The following is a 24,664-nucleotide window of genomic DNA, read 5'->3' as shown; positions in this document are numbered from 1 at the left end:
TACTTGAGCCATCAGACTCTAACCCTAGTGACATAGCATCGAGAGGAGCCCTTCCTCGTCAATTGATCGAGGACGCAGGTTGGGTGACGGGCCCGTTATGGCTAAGTGAGCAATCGGAGGCATGGCCGAGGGCTCCCAGCCTATCTCGCCAAACGGATCGTGATGCCCTTGAAGTGGAAGCTCGAACAATTAATCTCCATACGGCACTAGAGGAAAACACGCTGACTTGGTTGTTGATGTTTTCCTCATTTTCACGACTGAAGAGGATAGCAGCATATTTGCTGCGATTCATTCATAATTGTAAGCACCCTAACGAGAAACATTTTGGTTATCTCACTATTGGAGAGTTGGACCAGGCTGAGGTGCGGTTGGTAATCTTAGTGCAGCGAATTGAGTTTCAAAAGGAATTAGATTTATTACGGAAAGAAAAAGTGCCAAGTCGCTTAAGAAAATTGAACCCATTCATCGATGAGGAAGGTGTCTTAAGGGTTGGAGGCAGATTGAAGCATGCCAAAATTGCATTCCGCCAGAAGCATCCAATGTTGCTTCCAAGTTCTCATCATTTAACGGCTTTGATTATCGATTATTATCATGAGACCTACCTACACCCTGGGTCACTTCATTTGCACTGCCTTATGCAGTCGAAATATTGGATCATTAATGCTAGAGACGTTGTTCGTCGAAGAATATTGCACTGCATTAAATGTTTTCGTGCAAACCCCAAACCGAAAGAGCAGTTCATAAATACTCTACACAGGATTCTCCACTCCCTTGGTTCCTGTGATTCCCACCGATCGCATCAAATAGCGGCGCTGATGTAGCGAGCCCCGGTTGTTCCCAAGCAATACACGCCCACAAGAGGCACGCTACGCGGCAAATTTGAATCCACGTTTCGCAACGCAGAGCTGTGAAGGGCAAAATTTGCTGGCGGAGCGGGAGCTCTCGTGGCGTCGACGCAACGCGGAGCTGTGAAGGCACCCTAATATGGCCGCGGGAGGCACGCTTTGCGGCGAATTTGAATCCATGTCTCAATCGTTCATTGCTAAAAAATAAAGTTCGTGTCAACTGCCCACGAAAATATAACTATCACCGTGAGTTTATGTAGTTTCCTGGTGGTGAAAATGTACGTAATCACAAAATCGGTACGCTAATTCACGTTGAGAGAAGGGAAGAATAATTGGGTAAGGAAACGCTGTTAACTTTCCCTAGCCTGAATTAAGTTTGAAGGCCCATAGATATCAACCATGTCTTTAAACTTCCGGCACCTATGTTTTAGAGAATTAAGAATGATTCCTGCGCAGCTCATAAAGAAGAGCACTCGTTGACATTATTACCAGACCACCTAGGCACACTTGGGGACGGGTCAGATCCGGTATTAGGACCATAGCAAGAATTTTTATCATACAGACTGTCCCAAGGGTCGTGTGTCATTTTTGACCTGTAATTTTAGTAGCTTTGCATGGAGCAATATTCATGAAAATTGTCACACTTATGGGGAAAGGTCCTAAGTTTTGTTGAGTGTAAGCAAAATTTTACAATTTTGACCTTTTGACCTCACAAAGTGGGTCCAAACCAAAAATTTGAATTTGCCTTATGGGGTTTCAATGTTAAAAAAATCGAGATAGACAAAAGTGTGAATTTCATTGACCAATATGTCAATTCTTAGGTTTTCGGACACGAGAAACCCGAAAATAACACTTTTATTTACGAATATTCAACCGTTGACCCAGTAAGGTCACCGTCAAGGTCATAAGGGTGGCAAAAGGAATAGCATACCAACAAAGGTGTCGATCCATGGGTTTTGTAGGTTGCCCAAGTCATTGGTATTGTCCAAATACCCGTATTATTCACTAATTGACCTCCGAGGGTCACCACGGGGGTCAAAGGTCATAGAGTTAAAAGTCGGGCAATCATAAATACCAAGGGGTCAAACCATAGGTTTTAAAGGGTGCCCAAGTCAGTTTTGCTGTTTTTAAATCCGTATTGTCGACTTTTTATTACCAGCGAGGGTCACAATGGGGTCAGAGGTCATAGAGGTATGTTTTGAAATAATAGGAAAACTAATGTCCCCAACCAAAGGTTGTTTTGTTGTTTGTTTCCTATTATTTCAAAACATACCTCTATGACCTCTGACCCCATTGTGACCCTCGCTGGTAATAAAAAGTCGACAATATGGATTTAAAAACAGCAAAACTGACTTGGGCACCCTTTAAAACACATTGTTACACTCTTTTGCTGTCATGGTGGGCCGATTTAACTCTATGACCCTTGACCCCCATTATGACCTTCGAAGGTCAAAATATAAACAATACGGATGTACGAACAGCCTAACCGACTTTGGCACCCTTCAAAACCTATGGTTTGACACCTTGGTTGTCATGATGGCTCGACGTTTGACTCTATGACCTTTGACCCCAATTGTGACCTTCGGAGGTCAAAAAATCAACAATACGGATCTACGAACAGCCTAACCGACTTTGGCACCCTTCAAAACCTATGGTTTGACCCCTTGGTTTTTATGATTGCCCGACTTTTAACTCTATGACCTTTGACCCCCGTGGTGACCCTCGGAGGTCAATTAGTGAATAATACGGGTATTTGGACAATACCAATGACTTGGGCAAACTACAAAACCCATGGATCGACACCTTTGATGGTATGCTATTCCTTTTGCCACCCTTATGACCTTGACGGTGACCTTACTGGGTCAACGGTTGAATATTCGTAAATAAAAGTGTTATTTTCGGGTTTCTCGTGTCCGAAAACCTAAGAATTGACATATTGGTCAATGAAATTCACACTTTTGTCTATCTCGATTTTTTTAACATTGAAACCCCATAAGGCAAATTCAAATTTTTGGTTTGGACCCACTTTGTGAGGTCAAAAGGTCAAAATTGTAAAATTTTGCTTACACTCAACAAAACTTAGGACCTTTCCCCATAAGTGTGACAATTTTCATGAATATTGCTCCATGCAAAGCTACTAAAATTACAGGTCAAAAATGACACACGACCCTTGGGAGTCTGTATGATAAAAATTCTTGCTATGGTCCTGTATCCCCAACCGCTTATTTTCCCTCAGCTCCCAATCGTAGCCGGAGCTGCATCCGGGCACAAAACACCGAGATTTACCCATGATATTTCGTAAATATCTTACTGGTGGAGAAATACTAAAAAAAACACCAAAATCGGTGAAATTCTCGGCTCACAGAGGATGATAACAGCCGATCACTCGCATAAGCCGCCACTGACAACAAGCCAAATGAAGGGGATGGTAGTGTCGGTCGCGCCACAAGTGGCAAAAGTTGGAGTTTGAATTAATGCGCGGGACCCGTGTTCAAATTATGACTGCTACCGCCACCTAGTGGGGCCTCCTTAGTAATGTAAACTCTATGGAGCAGTTTATGGGCAATCTACCGCCCTCTAGATTGAAAAAAATGAATGCTTTCAGCATATCGGGTGTTGATTATGGCGGGCCATTTGCTCTAAAAATGGCTAAAATCCGAAATTCTAAGATATTAAATGGATATATTTGCTTGTTCGTTTGCTTTGCAACAAAGGCAATACATTTAGAGCTTGTTTCGGATTTAAGCACAGACTGCTTCTTAGCCGCGCTAAAGCGGTTTATCGCTTGTAGAGGCGCTGTGACAGAAATCCATAGTGATAATGGTACTAATTTTGTAGGGGCACAGAGAAGGATGGCGACTTGGAGGAAAGTAACGTCATCAACTGACTTCAATGACAGAGCCGAACGATATCTGGGTGGAAGAGGAATCACATGGAAGTTCATACCACCGGGCAGTCCTCATATGGGAGGACTATGGGAAGCTGGGGTAAAATCGGTGAAAAGGCATTTGGGAGCATCACTCGGCGGTCAAGTGCTGACGTACGAAGAATTTTACACGGTGTTAGTACAGGTAGAAGCTGTATTAAACTCAAGGCCTATTACTCCAGTTAGTTCGGATCCTAACGATTTTGAGGCTTTAACTCCTGGCCACTTTCTCCTACAAGAAACAATTTACGCACATCCTAAAGAACTGGAGCATGGTAATAGTGGATTGGGGAGACGATGGAGTTTGCTGCAACAAGTAGTAGGGACATTCTGGAAGCGATGGCAAAATGAGTACTTAATGACTCTGCAGCGGAGAGGAAAATGGACCTCAAAAAGTGGTAATATCAAGGAGGGTGACTTAGTTATATTGAAGGAACCGAATCGTAGCCCATGTAGGTGGAGACTTGGCCGAATAAACCGTTGCTTCTTGGGGACAGATGGCTTGGTTAGGGTTGCTGAGGTTAAAACCGAGCAGGGAGTGTTTAGACGGTCAGTAAAAGATTTGTGTCCATTACCTCTATCGGGTAATTAACGTTTGAGGTCAGGATTTCGTTTTGTTTTTTTTGTAATGTTAGGTTTAGTTCTGTAGTTGATAATTTAGTGTTTCGTATTTGTGAACCTTTCCGAGGGCTACCCATTCCTATTAAGTCTCCTTGATGGCCCCCTTGGAGTGAAGAATAAGCAATCCTTTCCTTTTTGTTTTGTCTTTCCCTCTCCTTACCCAAAGTTGAGGTTAGTTTAGTTAAAGTTGGACTATATGATCACATTCGAAAGGTAAAGTAATATATGATTGTTTATCTATTCGATATTAATTTAATTGATAATTACTTTTGTTTTTTTTGCTTTGGAACGTTGTTCCAAGGGCGGGGGAATGTTTGGTTGTGAATTTCCCAGAAAAAGTCGAGCCTCGCCACCTGTTGGCGATACCACGAATTGTCGGGTTTTCGTTTTGGTTTTGTTTTTGGTTTGTCACTCCGAGAATGGGAGTGAATAGGCAGTCGTCCAGTGAACTTCGCAAGCGTATGAACAACCCCAGGAGAAGGAGCCATGTCGCGCCCCCGACGGGAACAGCAGCAGCGGTGAGTGGTATGCCATCGGCCCGGCTCGACTTAGATTTAAACAATTTACAGTCCACATTTAAATAATCACGTTCGGAAGTGATCAACATGTGAAATATTTTTTGATGCAGTGGTTGTTCTGTGAATGATGACAAAGCTTGCTTTTCGATAACTATTCAAGATTTTTATAACTGATGGAAATGTGGAAAAGCACAATAAAAAATTTTCTAACAATTCTTTGAATGAATTTCAACTTTGAATTCTATATTTACATAAATTATATCTTGTTTATTATATAAATATATATAATATCTAGTGTATTGTAATTATATATTGTATTATGTCTATTACCAAATTAGCAGCAGTGAACAGGTAAGGAGCAAAGTATGTGACTAGGGAGAGAACAGGCAAGTAGCCATCTCACATGCATGAAACAGACAAGGTGTTCCTATTTACATTCTACCAACAGTCACCCCCCTGTTGTCACTCGGACAGCAAACATGGATCTATCAGCCTAATAAACTGGTAGCAAACTGACAGCGCACAGTCCCCCACCTATTCACAGGCTGTGGTCCAACAAGTAAGGAACAGAGAATGTCACTTCCTTAACAGGGAGAGAACACACAAGTAGCCTTCTTCTCACAGACAAGGAACAGACAATGCATTCCAATTTACAATCTACAAACAGTCGCCTGACTGTTGTGACACGGACAAGGAACAGGGAGCCAAGAGCCTACTGAACAGACAACAAACAGGCATAATTGTTACAGAAATCGACAGGGTACACCCTTGAACACGACTTTCGAAAACTATCTCGGCTAACAAAGAGATAGGGCAGGATTTCCTCGCCCTATATTGCACGTGCATTTGAGTTAGTAATTCTCAGAAATAACTTAAGATGATGGATTACATAATAGGTAGAAACGTAAAAACATTAAAGGAAGATCAAGGTCAATGTAAGGCTAAGTTCGCCAATTTTTAATAATACTGGTGAAGACTGCAGAAGAAGGGATGAGTGTTGGCAGGAGAAGACAACAGAAGAAGAGATGAGCGTCGATGGAAGAAGACAGCAGAGGATTGGATGAGTGACCTTGTTAATTATCAATTCATAACCTCAAGAGTTATTGCTAAACATGTCAGAGATCGAGAGGGGTGGAGCTGAAGGCCAACATTGCCAATTTGAAAAAATGTTCCTGATTTGCCCAACAGGCACTTTTGCCTATTGTCAATGACGTTACCTACTGCATTGGGGATAAACCTACCCAGTGAGAAATGGGTGGTGGAATCCACGTGGAACCCACGTGGAGAATTAACGTGGATACCACGTGTTTTTGGTCGTGGAATCAACGTGGAACCCACGTGGAAATTTGGTGGAAAAATTAAAACAGCAGTTGGTGCTGTCCTAAAACCATTAAAACCTCAACCACTCTAGTATATCTAAACCTTCTATACATGTGTCTACGATTTTTCATGTGCTCTCATGGCTGCCTTTCCACGAATTATATAAAAATAGAATGTGCGATACATTTTCACATAACTAGCGTGGTTTCAGGATGATAAATGACGCAATGTCACCAGAGAGTTAAGTTCCACAAATTAGAAATTCTGTTTAACATTTTATGCTAATCACCACAAATCCACTTGAAATCAACGTGGATTCCACGTGGGTCCAACCACTCAATATCCACCACCACCAAATATCCACCACTCAACGTGGATTCCACGTGGGTTCCACGTGGATTCCACCACCCATTTCTCACTGGGTATGGTCTTACTGCAGCCAGAAAGTGAATGTCAGAGAATTCCTTGCCGTGCTTGCATGGACCTTCATTCAAATTCTCACAAAGATATCGCAGGGAAAACTCAGAACATAATTTAGATAATCCTAAGGTGTACATATATAGGATACTCCATGGAGATATTCATCTCCTAGAAAAATATACTGTCCTATGTAAGGTCTGCAAACAACTTTGTATGCCAAAGATGATAAGCAAATAAATTAAATATGTATTTTTGGAAATCGCTGTGGATAAGAACAACTCTTGTATACAATATACAGAGCAAATGCATTTTTATGGAGAACCCTTGAGACAATATGCAGTTGTAAATTATTCAAGCATTACAATTTTTCAGATTTTATTGCAATTAAAGAAGTACAGATTTAAGCCATATATACTTCTTCACACATTCTTCCCATTAAATACATCATTAATGGTGCTATACAAGATTGTGAACAAATTTATAATTAACATTGTCATCCGTAGTCTTTTCAGCATGGAATAGCCAATGAATGTATAAAAATAAGATTCCTATGTATGTGAACCATAATTACTTCAAAAACTGATAAGATACTACCACACATATTGTTTTAGTTTTTGAGCAATTAATTACTTAAAACGCACAGTACATTAAAATGATACTTCCAAAAAAGGAAAAATTAATAATGGATAACCATCAGAGGCAGTTGAACCAACTTCAACACAACAAGTACCTAATGGTGAATGAAAGCACATATCACATACTGAAATTCATATGATTTACATGGTTTAAGATTATTTATTGCTCTGGTAAAGATTTTTTAATCTAGTAGTTTTGTAATAAAAATAATATTGAAACAATAGAATACTAACAAGGTTAACTCAAATGTGAAGCAGTCCTTAAGTCATTTAGTTTGTCCTTAGTGTAATGCAATCTTTACGATAGTCTTTACTTAGAAGCTTACATCCATTCCTCAACGATAAAAAGGTATCAAAGAATTTGTGTTTTGAGTTAAATATGTCAGCTTCTCTTTCAATACAGCAGCAATAATTCATGAGATACTGCACTTGTAGAAAAAAAGGAAATATTGATAAGACTTCACTCGTACGGTACTCAGAATCTTAGTAATTTAGGAAATCGCCTTTGCCAGCTTATGAGTAAACATAAATACGTCACAGATAAAGTTACACATAAAGTTACCCCTCCATATGATGAAAAATTATTTCAAAATGTTTCATAAAAATAACAGCGCATGTGTACACTACTATTAGTCAACATAATTTCATAGAAACTTAATACACAGTCCATGTTAGTGTTGAATAAATGATCAGAAAAAATTATGTCAACACCATCCTATTCATTCATATTAAGCATCAACCAAAACAATAGGTTTGCAGTAATTTTATAAGCTTTGCCAGCGCAGAATCCTGATCAAAGTTTCTTTACAAATAGTATACAATGTTCGAATCACCCAATGATAGGGCATTCACCAAACAAATACTGTAAAGCTGGAGCTACTTTTAGATATGTTTCATTTAAGAACCAGAGAGATACTAATAGAATTTTGAGTTCATGTCCAAATGAACTATTTAACACATTCAAATAAAATCAAGGGAATTTCTTAACTGTTCACTATATTAATACACTGGATATGTTTTCATGCATATTCACAAAAAAGAAATGAAAACAGCGTTAAATATATTAACAATGTGATTAGATGTACCACATTTTGTGCATGTCACAATATTTGTATGTAGGCCACTTACCTATAGACCAATCTGAACACTCATGCTCACATGGCTGTGCGCTATCCCATTTGTTTTCTTTATTAAAACATTAATTGCTAATATTAATTCACAGATAACAATATTCCCCAAACTTATATAGGATGAGTAACAAATTGAGGAGTTGGTGGAAGACTTCACATGTCGGCATCATGAAATTTTTTGCTTAGCTCCAATCTCAGTTTGACTAATTCCCAAAATCTATGCCGTCATATTCCACACAAATGAAATACACAATATGTACGAGAGTCCCTTCTACTTTTGATATTGTTGAATGGCTTTTAAATTCTGCAACCAGGAGGACTCTTCAAAGTTTTTGGCTGGGGTGATGTGCTTCAAATGACTTTTTACACAAATTCACTATCATGAGAATTCGAAGTAATGCACTCATATTCAAAGTACGACAACATAATGTGCTTTCCTTCAGTGCCCAAACATTTACAATTTTTTTTCAGAGTACTTTTATGAGTGCTGATATGAATGCGATCACGCATGCCTCTTTTGAGTATGTGCTGCATCTATACATATATGTATAAAGTATTGAAAATTTTGTAGCAACCTTCTCTAAAAAATCTAAATATCAGAAGAATTAGATAAATTTCATGAATTCAAATCTCATTTCCTCTCAGAGATTCCTACTACAAAAATCAATGATTATTTACTTCATCATACTGATATGTGTCGAGTAGTGACTGGAAGAGCTACTCAGGACTACTGTAAAGCAAGGCTGATACACTGAAGAGGTGATGTCATGTTGACCAGCTGGTAGGAATGAATCAATATCACTTACAAAACTGGAAAAGGAATTCTAAAATTTGGTAACATCACAATGATTAGTGAGTATGTCCTGTGTACTTATAAAAAACTTGTATTCTTGTCAATGAAGACCACAACTGGTTTAGCGGCCTATCGTAACAAGATTCACTTGATGGTGCATATGTATTCGAAACAATATTGGGTGAAAAATGCTTTAGCCTCTCTCGATGAAAGCCATTTTTCCACAAATATCCACATTTTTTTATCCACAACAAAGGTTCACAACCACTCATAAAAAAAACATGCTCCTCTAGTGCCCTGGCAAAAACCAAGTCACACTTCACTATGCATGCTTCTATCTTCACAATTGCACAATCACCAATTTAAGATCACTTTCATTTAACTTCCTCACTTTTATACAGACTAAGTCCTACTTTCCAGATCACTTGATACCATAACCACTTGAGTTATTATCCACTGACATCTGTCCAGACAATACCTCACCCTCTTCACTTGGGGTCGCCGAACCTTGCTCATCATCCGTCATCACAGTGACTAACTCACCCACTGCCTTGCCAAGGTCACCTGCTCATGAGAAAATGCACACGTGGTGAGTTTTTGGAGCTTCAACAATCGCAAGTTTAGTAATTCATTCAGCTCATTTGAGGTAAACTTATCACATACTTACAAAACAAATATGGGTGTTAGGCAACTATGACATGTTCAACACGCACAAAACAATAGTATCAAAATTTTTTCACGCAGATGAAAAATTTGTGGGAAATAAATAATAAAAAATACCATTAAAATTATAAAAAAACAAGTAAAATAATGTTCACTCGTGAGTCTCAGCAGACAATCCCATCTGCACTCTCTCTGTAAAAGAGAATCAGACAGTTGAGCATAGCTGCTTAAAAAAGCTTTCTACATGGCTAACATACACTAAACCAGCTAATAATATTATCAAGTAGTTCACCATCCCATGAATGTTTTGTTAAAAGACTATTACATGGCTACAAGACACTCACAAAGTTACTTCTAAAGTTTTGTACATATTTGAAATCATATTAGCACCACCACTTAAATCATCTGGCAACATGAGGAATAGCATACATATATGTACCAGGTTACACAATGGGTGCTTTCCATTGATTGACACACGTCGACACAGGTCGACTTGCGTCGCGGATTTCGTGTTCCATTCGGTGTGTGTCGCCGACTGTTGTGACACAAGTCAACAAACGGTAACGCACAGGAATAGGAGAGTTATAAACAAATGCCGCGAGTCGACACAAGTCCACGCGTGAGTTGCATGAATGGAAAGCACCCAATAACTTCAAAATTGATAAAACATTATCCAATACGATCATGAATGAATTTATTTCTTGTTTCTAAATTTATTTAATTATAATAACTTCTTTTAAATACTATGAAAATTCAAGAATTTTAAACACAAACTTCATATCATTCACTATGCAATGTTCAAAAAGTTATGGATATGTATTGGAAAATTGTTTGGATGTAAGAAGAAAATGGACCATTTATATGAAAGTTAACTTTGAAATGAAAAAAATCAATCAATTTTACACACAAATAGGGCCTGATTTTACGATGCCTGATTCATGATAAGTAATATGCCTACTATTGTTTTAATTTTATTCTCAAACCACCGGATACAACTCTTATTGCCCATTTTATACCAGGGTATTCAACAAATGTAACAAGCAAACGTTCACGAACAACCATGCCCTGGACCGGGGAAACCTAACCAGGCGGGACTAGAACCCGCGACCTCTTGTTAGGCAGGCGAGAACGTTACCCCACCGCTGCAACCACAGCTATCTAGGGATGTGCCTTTAGTAGTACCTTTTGATCTTGAGTCGAGTATTTTCAAAGATTTCAAGGTTTTATCAAGGATTTTTATGGATCAATTTTTCTTCATTTTTTACTTTGCTAAAACAACTACAGCAACTCATTTTTTTATAAAATCAAGACGGAAACCAAACCCAATTAAGGAATAATCGAAAATTAACACCAGAAGTATGTAGCACTCAAAAGGCTAACAGGTTGCACTCACTTGTGATGTCAAACACCAGGAAAAATTGAAATTGTCCACTGAAACCAAAAAGTTGCATTTTTTCCATAGAAATGTTAGCAATTTTTAATTATTCTCTCAGTTTTTGAGTAAAGAAAGTAGGGTAGGGTACAAAAGTATGAGCATACGAAAGTATGAGCGGTGCAGAGGTCCACTATGATTAAGCCACCAGGTTGGAAGGTGATAGGTTGACACAGCGGATGACAAAAAGGTATTCGGTGCCCACGTCCACTACGACAGTAGTTGACTGCTACTAATACAAAAATCTGAATCTATTAGCTAAAGAGACTAAAACGACTTTTCAACTTTAAAAACGATATGAGTGATTTCCTGATAAGCACCACCTGTCGGCAGATTTCTGCATTTACTGCCCTCGACACTACTCGACTTGACATTCGTAATGCTACTTGAAGCACTTGAGACGAGTACTCGAATTTTCAAGTACTCGCATATCCCTACTAATATCTTAACTTAAGAGAGGCTGACATTTTTTACTAGGCTATGTACATAATTTCAGATAAAGTCAGTACCGAGTGACTGAAATGTTGATGAGAAAATATATAACTTTCGCCTTCTTCAAGATAAACTATTAAACTAGAAAATTTAAAACCATGGTTAAGAATATCTGTGAATTATCACACTAACTAGTACACTGTAAATAGATGTTCAGGATAACACTCATTTGTGCAATTTTTTTAGCTCCAAATTTACTTTAGACTTTGGAATAAAAATATAATTTGGAAAAAAGCAATTAAACAGTTTCCATCAAAATATGTGTAATTGAAGTCCTTAGTGATCAAACTCAACCCAATACGTAGCCTATATTACCTATCTTCAACATAGGACCAAGGTGACACTCACAATTCACATAGTAAAGAATAATAAGAGAGGAAAGATGCTGATGGAGACTTTGTTGGGTAGTCTTTGCTGTCTTTGTTGTCTTAGATATGCAAGAGATTTTGGTCACAATATTTTTATTGGTACCCCGTGAGAAATGGGTGGTGGAGTCCACGTGGAACCCACGTGGAATCCACGTTGAGTGGTGGATATTTGGTGGTGGTGGATATTGAGTGGTTGGACCCACGTGGAATCCACGTTGATTTCAAGTGGATTTGTGGTGATTAGCAAAAAATGGTAAACAGAATTTCTAATTTGTGGAACTTAACTCTCTGGTGTGACATTGCGTCATTTATCATCCTGAAACCACGCTAGTTATGTGAAAATGTATCGCACATTCTATTTTTATATAATTCGTGGAAAGGCAGCCATGAGAGCACATGAAAAATCGTAGACACATATATAGAAGGTTTAGCTATAGAGTGGTTGAGGTTTTAATGCTTTTAGGACAGCACCTACTGCTGTTTTAATTTTTCCACCAAATTTCCACGTGGGTTCCACGTTGATTCCACGACCAAAAACACGTGGTATCCAAGTTACATTTCCACGTGGGTTCCACGTGGATTCCACCACCCATTTCTCACTGGGAAGTAGCTTGGGATTTTCCATCCAAATTTACCCTCAACCATTATTTTTTTGAAAAAGCCAAATAAATGTACTTTTTAGTTTGACTGAGGTATTTTAAAAATCAAGCACTGTGGTATACAATTGCCCAAAGCCATTTTGCAATTTCTTTCTCTCGTACTACATACTTTCGACACTCCCTTCTTGTTTCTTTCATTTCTAGTGGCCCTAAGCATAGCAGACAATTGGTTGAATTATTTCTTCCAGGTCCTCAAGGGTTCTCTCTCCCACAAGTTATTTTTTATTAAAAACTTGCTTAAGGCACATTTCACTTCATTCATTTCACTCAGAGATTCAACCAAAAAGTCAGCTTGGATAGGTGAGGGTAGAGTTCATCCCAGCTTAGCCACAGGCATTTTAACACCACACAAAGAAGGATGGGGGCCAGATTTTACTTCATTTAAATTTTTTGGGAGCATTTAACCGAAGAGAAGAAATGTGTTATGAAATATTTATACTACCAGAAAACATACAAGTGTTATAAAGTAATCAATAATTTGTACAATTGCATGCATATCTGTATAGAATGAGTTAGAGAAGAAGAGAAGATATCCCACCTGCCATGTTGAGCAGGTTGCCCACATTTTGAGAAGAGGTCGATGTGTGGACAGGAGGCGGTGGAGGGGGTCGGCCATCCCCCCCACGAATGCCATTGCCACCCACGCCATTAGAGCCACCACCACCCATGCTGACTCCATCCACCCAACGGCCTACTTGTCGCCAAAAGAAGAAGGCACGCCACCGAAAGCAAGTCATCAAAGAGTGCCCACAACAGACATATGAAAATGGTTTCTTACTCACACTCCATAGATAAAGATAATGCATTAAAAAAATTAAACCCCATAGAGCTCACCAAGCTTTTAATTGCCAAAATTCAGAAAGATGCACATTTGCATCACTGAGAGATTGCATTTAACACAGCTGAAAAACTATCCGTTTTTCAGGATCATGCACAACAAATTTTCTCGGGAGCATGGATGAGATAAACAGACTGAAATGGCTGAGATACAGATGTCGATATAACTGGGAGCCGAAGGGCTCTGGTTGACAATTGTTGAATTTTTAAATTGATTTTTCGTTCATTTCCTAATGCTGATCATATAACTGGGAATATAGTTGGAAAGTTTATGCAGATGATGCAAAGTATCTAACAAAGCTTCAAATCAATTCTTCTGAAAAAAATATTCTCTATGAATTCCAGGGGGCTACTTTCCCTCAATGACTGCATTTGTCACTGAATTATTTTAACATTGCCAGCCATTTATGATTCTAAGCAGGAAAAATGGTGGTAAAATAGAGGTGCTCCATCAAAGTATCACATAGGTGCTTGATGAAGTCATGATTTATCATCAAAAATAGAGTTATAAATGATACATGTTCCTTACTTTTAGCAAAAATGTTACAAGATTGTGATTTTAAACATACTCAAGGTACACACATTTCTACTAAGCTATTGGTATATCATTGCTGGTGAAGAATTAGGATATTATAAAATGAAAATAACCATGCATGAGAGTAAAATTTAGCAACAACAATTATTCACAGGCAAGGATCATAAAAAATATCATAATTAGCAAAATGAAAAGCACTCATAAATATCACTACAAGAGAGGGATGTTGAGGTAACACTGTCAGTACGGGTGCATGCATGGAGTTCAATGGCATTCAATTGCAAATCTATTATTTTGCTAATTTCATGTTTATAAGACAGATTGCCATACAATTAAGTCATATTATCATATCCCTGCAAAATTCTGTATTTAATTTACCCATAACTTAAATAGCTCAGTAATGGCTGTTGAATCAAGTCAGTGCAAATGATCCCAATTGTCGGTCACATTTTGTAGTTCGGCATTTATCACGCCTTCCTTCCTTTCAAACTTTTTCAGATCAAATTATGAACTTAAACAAATGTTGTAAGCACTCCAACTGGAATTTATTCATTGTAATTATTACATAGATGAATAGCCCAACATTCCTAGATCATTTCATATCGTGAATCTTTTCCTTGCAGACATGCGCAGACAGATAACGAGATGATGTCGTTCAAATTTACGACACTAGTGGCATTGGGTCCCACCACATTCAAATTCTTCCCGAAAATAGTTCTCATTAGGACTCTCTTTCTCTTGTATTTTTAAATACAAATGTGCAAAAGGAAGCCGAAAGATGGTTTGTGATGGCAGATATACACGAGTAACTGTTTCAGTGGGCAAAGTATTTCCTTTTAGTCATCACATCGTGATGCAGATAGCGGGAATATGAAAAAAAAATACGGTGTAAATACAGGGTTCTGCATACATACTTTGAAGAGATAGGGAATTTGATGGGACCCAAAGTAAACTTTCAATTTGCGGGAAAACATAAATTCTGATAATGCTAAAACAGGGTTTTACTGTATTGTGATGTCCAGAATATTGCAGACTAAACAAATGAATCTTGAGTGTGGGGTATCTTCCCTCTGAAATAGAAGTGGGGTGAGAGATAAAGAAATTCCCGGATGAAAGGTGAGAGAATGGCAAATAGGCAAATAGGCAAGAAAGATAGTTGAATTGTTATATGTATTCATTTGAGCATTTCTGGTGAGGAATTATTTCAAATTGACAGGGGCCCTGAAATGGAGATCAGAAGCAGATTCCTCAGTCAATTTGGATGCTAGCTCATTTTCTTAAGAGTTTTGAACATTATTTTCCTTTCATGTGCAAGGGTTTCTAATAACACTGGACGGCATGAAAATCGGCCCTGACACCATTCCTGCTGATTCTCACGTAAAATGACCTCCTAAATCCGAATATGAACTCCGTTTTTCCCCATCACCCACCATTTTCGGGGGAGCTCCCCCCTCCAATTTTTATCACTTTTCGGTCATTTAGAGAAATAAAAAGGATTATTTTAGCATTTAAATTTTTTATAGGGGTTTTTAGGGGAGCAAAATCCTAAAAAATTAATATTTGTGGTAAAGAGGTAGATTTGGATAGAATTAGTCCCCGTAAATTGAGTACAAATGCATTAAAATGATCAATTTTGCATTTTTTTTGCAAATTTTCAAGTATTTTAAAATATTTCCAGCTTCCATTTCACATCAACCTACCCCGAATGATAAAAATATACAACAACAAGAAACTTCAGTAAAAATAATAATATTTTGCTGTGCAGCATAGTAACAATAATTAAAATATGTTGCAAGGACTCGGGAGATTCACTTTACTATGCTGGCCTCTCACGCCTGTCCCGCTCAGGCTTGAACGGCAATTCTCTCGCTTTCACAGCTAAAAAAGGAAAAGTAATACTTCCTAATTATACGAATTATATAAGATTGAGATTTTTATATTCTCATTAGAGTTAAAAAGTATTCTTTCTCCTTAATCATGGAGTTCCACAAAGTAGCAGCCTCTCAAATCAATCATGTATGTATATTGAAGATGTCACCACCTTCCCTTGGTATACCCCTAGTGATCGCAGAGTCAACTCTTTCGGTGTTCTGAACAAGGATCCTTTTTTCAAAGTAGTTTAAATGTGCAAAACAGTAAAAGTCGTTTTACTCTGGCTTTTTCCAAGTGAATGTCTGTATGTGGGTTTGAGTTGTGATTATTGCCGTAATTTAATGTGTAATTATGTTACACAATAAATATCATCCTCATCACTTCAGCTATGTTTTCAGTGAATTGACATCGCAATGTGATGTTTAACATCGCAACAATAGCAGCTTTCTTTAATTCTTAAAACTGCTTATAAATTTTACTCTGGATGCCAAATTGGTGGTCACGACTAGAATGAAGCTACAAGTGTTTGCTGTACCACTTGTTACAGTAACTTTAATGAAATACTTGGTCAAACTACTATTGCTGCTTCTGAACATCGTGAATACAACAGCAGCGCCCAAGAAAAAAATTACATCTTTCGGAACTAGCCTCTTCGAGAAGGCTTCATTCATGGATATAAAAATGTCGCTCATGTTTTCCTGGTTCCGACAAAATATTCACTTGCCACCATTGCACACCAAAGTATGACAGATGAGATTACTTCGTGAAAGCAATAGACAAGACAGGAGCTGAATTTCAATTTTTAGCTTAAAGTCTTTGTTTTCAAGGAAGAAATTCGTGGAGCCCCAGAATAGGAAACTTTTCCAAGATTCGACGTTTATGAAACACCTAAATCATAAAGAAAATTGAGCTTGCCTTGGATTCTGAAACGTGTGTTAGAACTTTTTGGGTGACAAAGAAGACATGATTATGTCGCCCATGTCGAGGAATTGCTGTTAGCGTATTAGGCCATGGGGTGTAACAAATCACTAAAAATGCATTTCCTACATTCACACCTGGACCTTTGTATAGAATATTTTGGAGCAGTTTCAAATTAACATTGGGAACGGTTCCATGAAGATATCACGAAAGGAGAGGAGATTTTCAGAGAAGTTGAATGCGGGCATGTTGGTATGTATATTAGGCCTACTGCTGGTTTTTGTATGAGAAACATCTACCTCAGTAGAAGGGAAGGGAAAGGGAAATAAAATACCAAATTACTTATGCTATTCATCCTTCTTCAGATTTGTTATTTTTCTCTTTGTTGATGCACGTGTGGTATTGAGGGTGCCAGCGTGGTAGCGTACCTTCTGAACTGTTGGCACAAATTTTCATTTTTTTTCTATGCCGTGTTTTTAAATATTTTTACTATTGCTAATATGAGCTGTTGATATATTTTTCCATCATTCTGGGATATTTCGGGTAGGGAACGATGAAATGGGAGCTGAAAAATGAAGAAAAGTAATTGAAAAAATTGCAAAAAAAGGATAGGTTGATAATTTTTAATGCATTTTTAAAATCATTAACGGATACTAATCCCCCCAAATCTACATCCTTACCATTAATTAACATGTTTTAGAACTTTTCACCTCTCAAAAACCTAATAAGAAATATAATTGCTAATATAATCCTTTTCATTGCTCCAAATTATTGCAAAAGTGATGAAAATTAGAGGGGGGCTTCCCCCCAAAAATGGTGGGTGATGGAGGAAAACAGATATCATATTAGGATTCAGGAGGTCACTTTACACATGAATCAGCAGGACCAGGAATTGAGAAAAAATTATTTTCTGCCATCCAGTGCAATTGCTCCACTTACGAATTGTAGTAAGCTTGGTTCAAAGTTCAAGTCAAAGTTCACAAGTGTGCACCCACATATAATGAAGTTATAACAAAGTTAAATTATGGTCACCTCAGCCTCGTTATATATGGGCTCCAGTATAATTATTACCCCCAAAGAAAAAATATACATTAATTTTTAAGCTCAACTAAGGCCCGTATTCTTCCACCATCATCTTCATCATCTCAGAGAACTTGGCGACGGAATCACCCCCCACCACTTATGTAGTATTGACTGGGAAATGCATGCAGGGGCCTTTTGTTATGTAGGGACGGATATGCAGGGTTGACTAAGAATACGGCCCTAAATGTGGAGATATAGGGAAGAAATTTTCCATCTCTCATTTAAATTTGATTCATGAAGAAAAATTCAATCTATGTATTCATGGTTAAATAAAAAACACAGTACTATTCCACAACCTTATATTTGCAGTCTACTAGTTTCAACGTTACAACGTCATTATCAAGACTCTTGTTAATGTTAGTCTTGATAATGACGTTGTAACGTTGAAACTAGTAGACTGCAAATATAAGGTTGTGGAATAGTACTGTGTTTTTTATTTAACCATGAATATCTCATCGTTCCACCAAGTAACGCCTAAATCTGTTGATTTTATTCAATCTATGTAGTCGTTGGATTTCAAGACACACACTCTTGCACTGAGGGTGAAATGAGACCACATGAATGAATGCACTCCAAGACGATACCTCCACTGCAAAAATGCTCAACAATCACCCACCGAATAAAAATCCACTCATCTAGTAGCCCAACAATACGAATCCACTCAGCTGGCAGTTTCCAGCGTATAAACGCTCACCTCCAAGCTTGGAGAATAGGGGATGAGTGTTTATGCTCCGGACACTGCCAGCTGAGTGGATTCGTATTGTTGGGCTACTAGATGAGTGGATTTTTATTCGGTGGGCGATTATTGAGCATTTTTGCAGTGGAGGTATTGAAATGCATGATAAAAAATAATACTTATTTACACACCTCGCAAAAAATGATTGCATGCCGTCTCAGCATTTACACTGCTACGATAGATTTCTGTCTGATGTATACATTCTTATCTACCAAACGCCATTTCAGCGGCACACCCATCTGATACTCAGCTTCATCAAACTTCTTATTTTCAACAGGTAGCTCGCTTTACCTCCACTCCTGCTGTCAAGTGCTAGCGGACAATCCGAGGTGTTTTGCAAAATACACCCGCTTCTCCACCGGATTTTCTTCAATTATTTTCAGTCCATCTTTGGAAGTTCTCACGAGATAAGAAGATGAATTCGAATAGCTATCAGGGAGAAACCAAATATCCTGAGAAAATATCCCTTCCTCTGTGACTGTAACAATAGAGGTTTATAGCACAACTCATAAATTGTAACTTGATATATGTTTTTGGAAAAAAGTACCCCATCAACTTGAGAGAAGCTCTGCTGCTCATATCGAGTCTCACCAGAATGCTAAGTCTCCGTCATATTTTGACATTTATTTCCTCGCGTAAAATGCTTAAATAAAGTCAGAAATGCGTTGTGTTTGGTCTTGTTCTTTTTCAAATTACACGCACATTACTAATATTTCAATCCAATAAAGGTGTAGTATCAACTGACAAAAGTCATTGTTAGACACCTTTAGGGCTAATAGGTGATTCTTCTCCAGAAACTGGAAACTTAGAAGCAGGTAGGCTGTAAAAGGTCAGTGGGTGAGAAAAGGGGGGGCGCACAACACGTTTCTATTGTTCTCGTGTAAGTTGATATTTTTTTTGAAGCTAGGGTCTTCATAATATGATCCCTGTGCGAGCTGTGACCTTTTTTATATTTCGGAGATGAGGAAAGCTTCAGAGGGGGGCTAGTGCTGAATGGAGGGGGATAGCGGATCTTGGGAAATGCGCTAATGTAACTATCCCACAGTACTCATGCAGCAGTTGACCTCCAGAAATGGGGAACTTCGAAGCAGGTAGGCAGAAAAAGGTCAGTGGGGGAGAAAGAGGGAAGGGTGAAACATGATTCTATTATTCTCCTGTCACTTGATATTTTCTTTTGAAGCTTTTCATTTATGGTCTTCTCAATACAAACCCTGTGCGCGAGCTGGGACCTTTTCACCTTTTGTTTGATTTCGGAGAGGAGGAAAGCGTCAGAGGCCAAGGGCTGATGGAGGGGGTAGCAGATTTTGGGAATTGTGCTACTTCAGTTCCCCACGTCGAACTCTTTACACCGCTCTAATCCGCGAATTTGATGTAGTTCATCAACTTGCCAATGACGGTGCTGCATGCACTAATCGACTAGACTTCTTTACAATTTTCCGAGTCAACTACCAACGACAGTGAGTGACAGTGTACGGCGCGAAATTCAAAGTATTCGAGAGTGTACCTTTAGCATAATTATTCGAGACCTCGAATATCAAATACTTTCTAGTATTCGAGGTATTCGAGTATTTACGGATACTATTCGCACATCTCTACTTATTAATTACTTGGTATGAACTGAGGTATAATATTCATTCTACACAATTCATATAGCTCATTAGGCCATGCACAATCTCTCATATCAAAATGAACCAAGCCTCCTCATGCAGGTTAATTTTGCATCATATAGTTAGTTTCCCCAAAAGGGCGTACCCTGCAGGACCAAAATTAGAGAGGGGCAAGCCTTACTCAATCAAGTTGTAAGACAGAAAAGGTTAAGAAAACAGAAATTTCAAGAAAATTATAACAGCGCTTTATTAGTTTTCAAAATTATTTGCTTTAAAAAATATATATATTTTAATTACATGTTTTATACTAAAATCACTTTTCTTGGACGTAAAAAAATATTTTAGTTTTCAAATAAATTTACTTTTACTTCTATTGACAGCAGCAGCTCCCTGGGTATGCCCATATCCCCAAAGTCTGAGACAATTGACTTGGGAATAAAAAAAGACGGAACTAAAGCAATTCTGATAGAATGTGGGTGCAAAAAATAAAAAAATAAACATTTGATATAATAAATAGTTTTCATGTTAACATTAGAGGCTACTATGAAAAGTTCCATAAGGCCAAATCAAAAGAAAAACAAAGAGGGAGGAAATCAGAGGATTATTGTAGAGAATCGATTAGTGTTCTTAGATCCTTCTTCCTGGGCTACTGACAAGAAATTATGTAAGAGGGTATTTTAATAAATTGTAGCAACTTGGAAAAAACAATACAAAGCTTTTTTATTACATATACACATGCAGTTTTTCTTTAAACTGATGAGATTAAACTGGTTAATATTGACAAAAAATTTTTAAGCTTGTTGAAATAAGTTAAAGCAAATTAAATAATGGGCTATGTAAGAGCCGATATATCGGCTCGCCTCACTTTTCGCCTGAGCGGCAAAAGCCGATATATCAGCCAGCCACACCAAAAGAGTTAAATTTGAAATAAATGCATAATGCTATAAGAGCATACATATTTGCAGCAAGAAACCCTTAATATTGGGACTTTTTGGGTGGAAAACACTATGTTTAACAACAAATCAATAATCTAAGCGAGTAAAAAAAAAGCCTTCAACAGTGCTGAGCAAAGTCTTACCTGTGGAAGATGAGGATGTGATGGGGTCGTGGCAGTGACCATTAACTTTTGCAGGTGAGTCAGTTGCCAGTTGTGAGGCTGTGACAGACCGTGTTTGAAGAGTGCCAGTCTTTGATGGGGAGGAAGACCCCAAGCCAACTCCAGGCTGCAAAGCAATGCATAGGTTATTCAAATTCTTAATGAATTTCATGAAAGGCTAACTTTCACAGTATCTAAACCATAAAATTAATTTAATTAGAAAGACTTTTTTGTTGGGGATTGTATAGAAGGTACAAGAATAGTGGAACATGATAAATCAATGTACTGCAGCTGTCTAAAAGTTTCATGAAATATCAGATAGACTTAAATTAACCCATAACTTAACCCATCTGCAAGCATTGATGGGATGATGATGCTAGTCCTGATGGGATAATATCTGGTTGTGAAGGCTTGGTGGAAATCAAGTACCCCTATAATTGTACAAATATTACTCCTGAGGAAGGAGTTAAAAATAAAGGAGTTACCTTTATGAAAGGAAATAATAAGCTACGCAGAAAAAGCAGATATTTCTACCTAGAAATAACTAATAAAAAATATTGTGATATTATTTTGTGATATCCTCATGGTATTATGGGATTTTAATTAATAGAATACCAGGAGAAAATCATTTTTGGGCCAAAGAGATGATGGTAAAATTAAAGGACTTTTACGTGAACTTTATGTTGTGCAAAATATTCCAGAATGCAACAGGTTACAATAAATAATTTTACCGGAGTTGATGTTTTTTTCATTTGAACAGATACTTTCATCTCAAGTATTTATCCCTAATTTCTACATGCCCACAGGCCTTCTTGAGACAAAATATGGTGACATATTTATCCCTGTATATCCTGCGGTGCGGCCAACGGCAGCCTCAGCCTCCCCCCCCTCCCCCCGCCACTGGTTTTCCTGGATTATAGCAAATATGGCATAGCTGTGTAGGACACATTTTTTCACCACCAATTTTATAAATTAATAAAAATTGTAACAAATTTAAGTACGATCTTCTCACCATAAGTTCTTACAATATGCAATACATTGAAATGATTATTAGGTAACAGGCGTGCGAACCACAAAGTTCTGCGAGTCACATGTGGGTCAAATGTTTCCGGACATTGCCTTAGGGATGGGACTCCAACAGGGCAATGAGATCGCAATACTTGAAGTTACTAATGCCACCTTGAAATACCCTCTACCAATCATGAGCCGGTTCAAAATTTTCCTCCCAGAAAAGATAAAATGCTGAGGTACACTTTCATTTTCTCTGAGTATCTTCAAACGAGTGAGATAAAAAAATTGAGGATACCAAGACTCTTCAGATTCCTGAGATTTTAATGCTGATGACAGCACCACAGACTACATAGTTAAGAAAAAAAATGAAATTGGCAGGATCTTAGGGGAGCTCAGCTTCAATAACTGTATAACAATTTTAATGAATGTAATTACAAACACGTCTATGTCTCTTATAAAATTCATTCATTGTAAAAATTTTAGAATATAAATATATTTTCCCTCCTTATTAATACAACAAGGAGTTCGTAAGGTGTGTGAAAACCTTCCACCATTGGAGTTTAAACGATCGAAATAGAGGTAATTTAGGATTCCTCTCAGCTGCAATAAAAATTGTGCTGTAGTTGCCATCTTAGGAAAAATTGCTTCATTTAAACATACAATGTGTGTGCAATAAAACAATAGAACTGGAAGTTCTTGCAAGTGAACATAAACTGGATGAGTAAATGAGCATTGGCTTGCCAAAAGTAAATTACATTCTTTTAGTCTGCCTAGATACATACTGGCCGACAGTTATTGTCGATCAATACATAAAAATGGTGGTGGCTTTTATTGCATCATGATCCATTTTCAGTGGAATTCCATTTAGACGGCACATTCCCTATGCTGGTTGGAGGGCGCAAAAATCAGGAAGTCAAGCAGTATATTAATGTGGGAGGTATTTTCAGAGAGAAGGGGTTTAGTGGAGAGAAATAAGATGTAGAATTTCTCTGAGAAAGTATTTTCTGAGGCACCTTCTAACTAGTCCTTGGCTCCCTGTATACTCAAAGAAACTATCTGGAGCATAAAAAGAATTGGGTATTAAGGGAACTATTCCCTAGTTTCTTGTATAAGCTATTCCTTTGCTTCCAATGTGCTCATATATCAACAGAATAAAACAAAGAATAAATTTCGACTGAAAAAATTATTTTTCCACAAGAAATATTGAGCACAAATGCTTAACTTATGCTTCAGTAGGTGACCACGCTCTCAGTCCCTGCACTCAATTCTTCTTGACTTCACCTCAAGAGTCACACGAGATGGATTTTGAAAATTCATACATATCAAAGTTAAATTTCCACACACTCCCAGGCTACCGTCTTTTCAGCGATGTTGATTAATGTCGCAATGCACAGTAGATTATGAATAGATTTCACCGATTGTTTGTTGAAATTCAAAGAAATATCTTATGATAAACCTTTCACATACAAATCAATGGCTGTGCTGGATCTTATTCTAACTCCGAAGTGGCTTGGGATGAGAAGCAATCTGTTTGGCAAAGAGTCAGGCAGGTTCAGAGACGGTTCGAGACTAGCCCCAGTGAGAAATGGGTGGTTGAATCCACGTTGACTCGTGGATATATGGTGGTGGTGGATATTGAGTGGTGCAACCCACGTGGAATCCACGTTGATTTCAAGTGGATTTGTGGTGATTAGCATAAAATGTAGTGATGGGTCGGTTCGATTCCTCGATTCTTCGATTCCTCGATTCTCGACCAAGAACCAGAATCGAAAACGAGTACTTGCCAAGGTGAAAAATCGATTCCGATTCCAGTAGTACTTCAAACAACAAAATATACGACCGCGTTTCCAACAGTCATTTGAATTTTCGCGCCACGTAATCGTAATGACAAAACACATCTTCTAGGGATGTGCTAGTACTCGAAAATTCAAGTCGATCGAGTAGTTGGTACTCGAATCGAGCGTTTCGAGTAGCATTACGAATGTCGAGTCGAGTAGTTAAGGTTACAGAGCTTTCGAGGCTAGTAGGTTCAGCAATCTGCCGACAGGAAGCGCTATCATGAAACTCATGTAATAATAAAGTTTTTTAAGCCGATAAGTCATTTTAATGCCTTGGCCAGGTAGTTTCAGCTTGCCAAATACACTATT

The 24,664-nt window shown here is 38.0% G+C and overlaps 1 protein-coding gene across 10 annotated transcripts in view; it reads right to left on the bottom strand.

Moving 5' to 3' along the window:
* Positions 1-7,008: 7,008 nt before the first annotated feature.
* LOC124166034 (dystrophin, isoforms A/C/F/G/H-like) overlaps positions 7,009-24,664 on the bottom strand; it is a 957,857-nt gene continuing 940,201 nt past the window's right edge. For 7 of the 10 annotated variants that reach the window (XM_046543616.1, XM_046543612.1, XM_046543614.1 and 4 more), the window contains 3 exons: positions 21,489-21,633; positions 13,361-13,516; positions 7,009-9,772 (listed from right to left, as the gene is read on the bottom strand). In XM_046543616.1, the coding sequence (XP_046399572.1) occupies positions 9,630-9,772; positions 13,361-13,516; positions 21,489-21,633 (444 nt within the window). In that variant the 3' untranslated portion in view covers positions 7,009-9,629. Of the gene's footprint in view, positions 9,773-9,875; positions 10,064-13,360; positions 13,517-21,488; positions 21,634-24,664 lie in introns of all 10 variants that reach the window. The other 3 variants (XR_006866384.1, XM_046543613.1, XM_046543618.1) reach the window with 3 other exon arrangements.

Source organism: Ischnura elegans, chromosome 9 (genome assembly GCF_921293095.1).
Source record: "Ischnura elegans chromosome 9, ioIscEleg1.1, whole genome shotgun sequence".
NCBI classification, from domain to species: Eukaryota; Metazoa; Arthropoda; class Insecta; order Odonata; family Coenagrionidae; genus Ischnura; species Ischnura elegans.
Note: the sequence above shows the minus strand (reverse complement) of the source record. Positions and strands in the feature narration are given on the sequence as shown.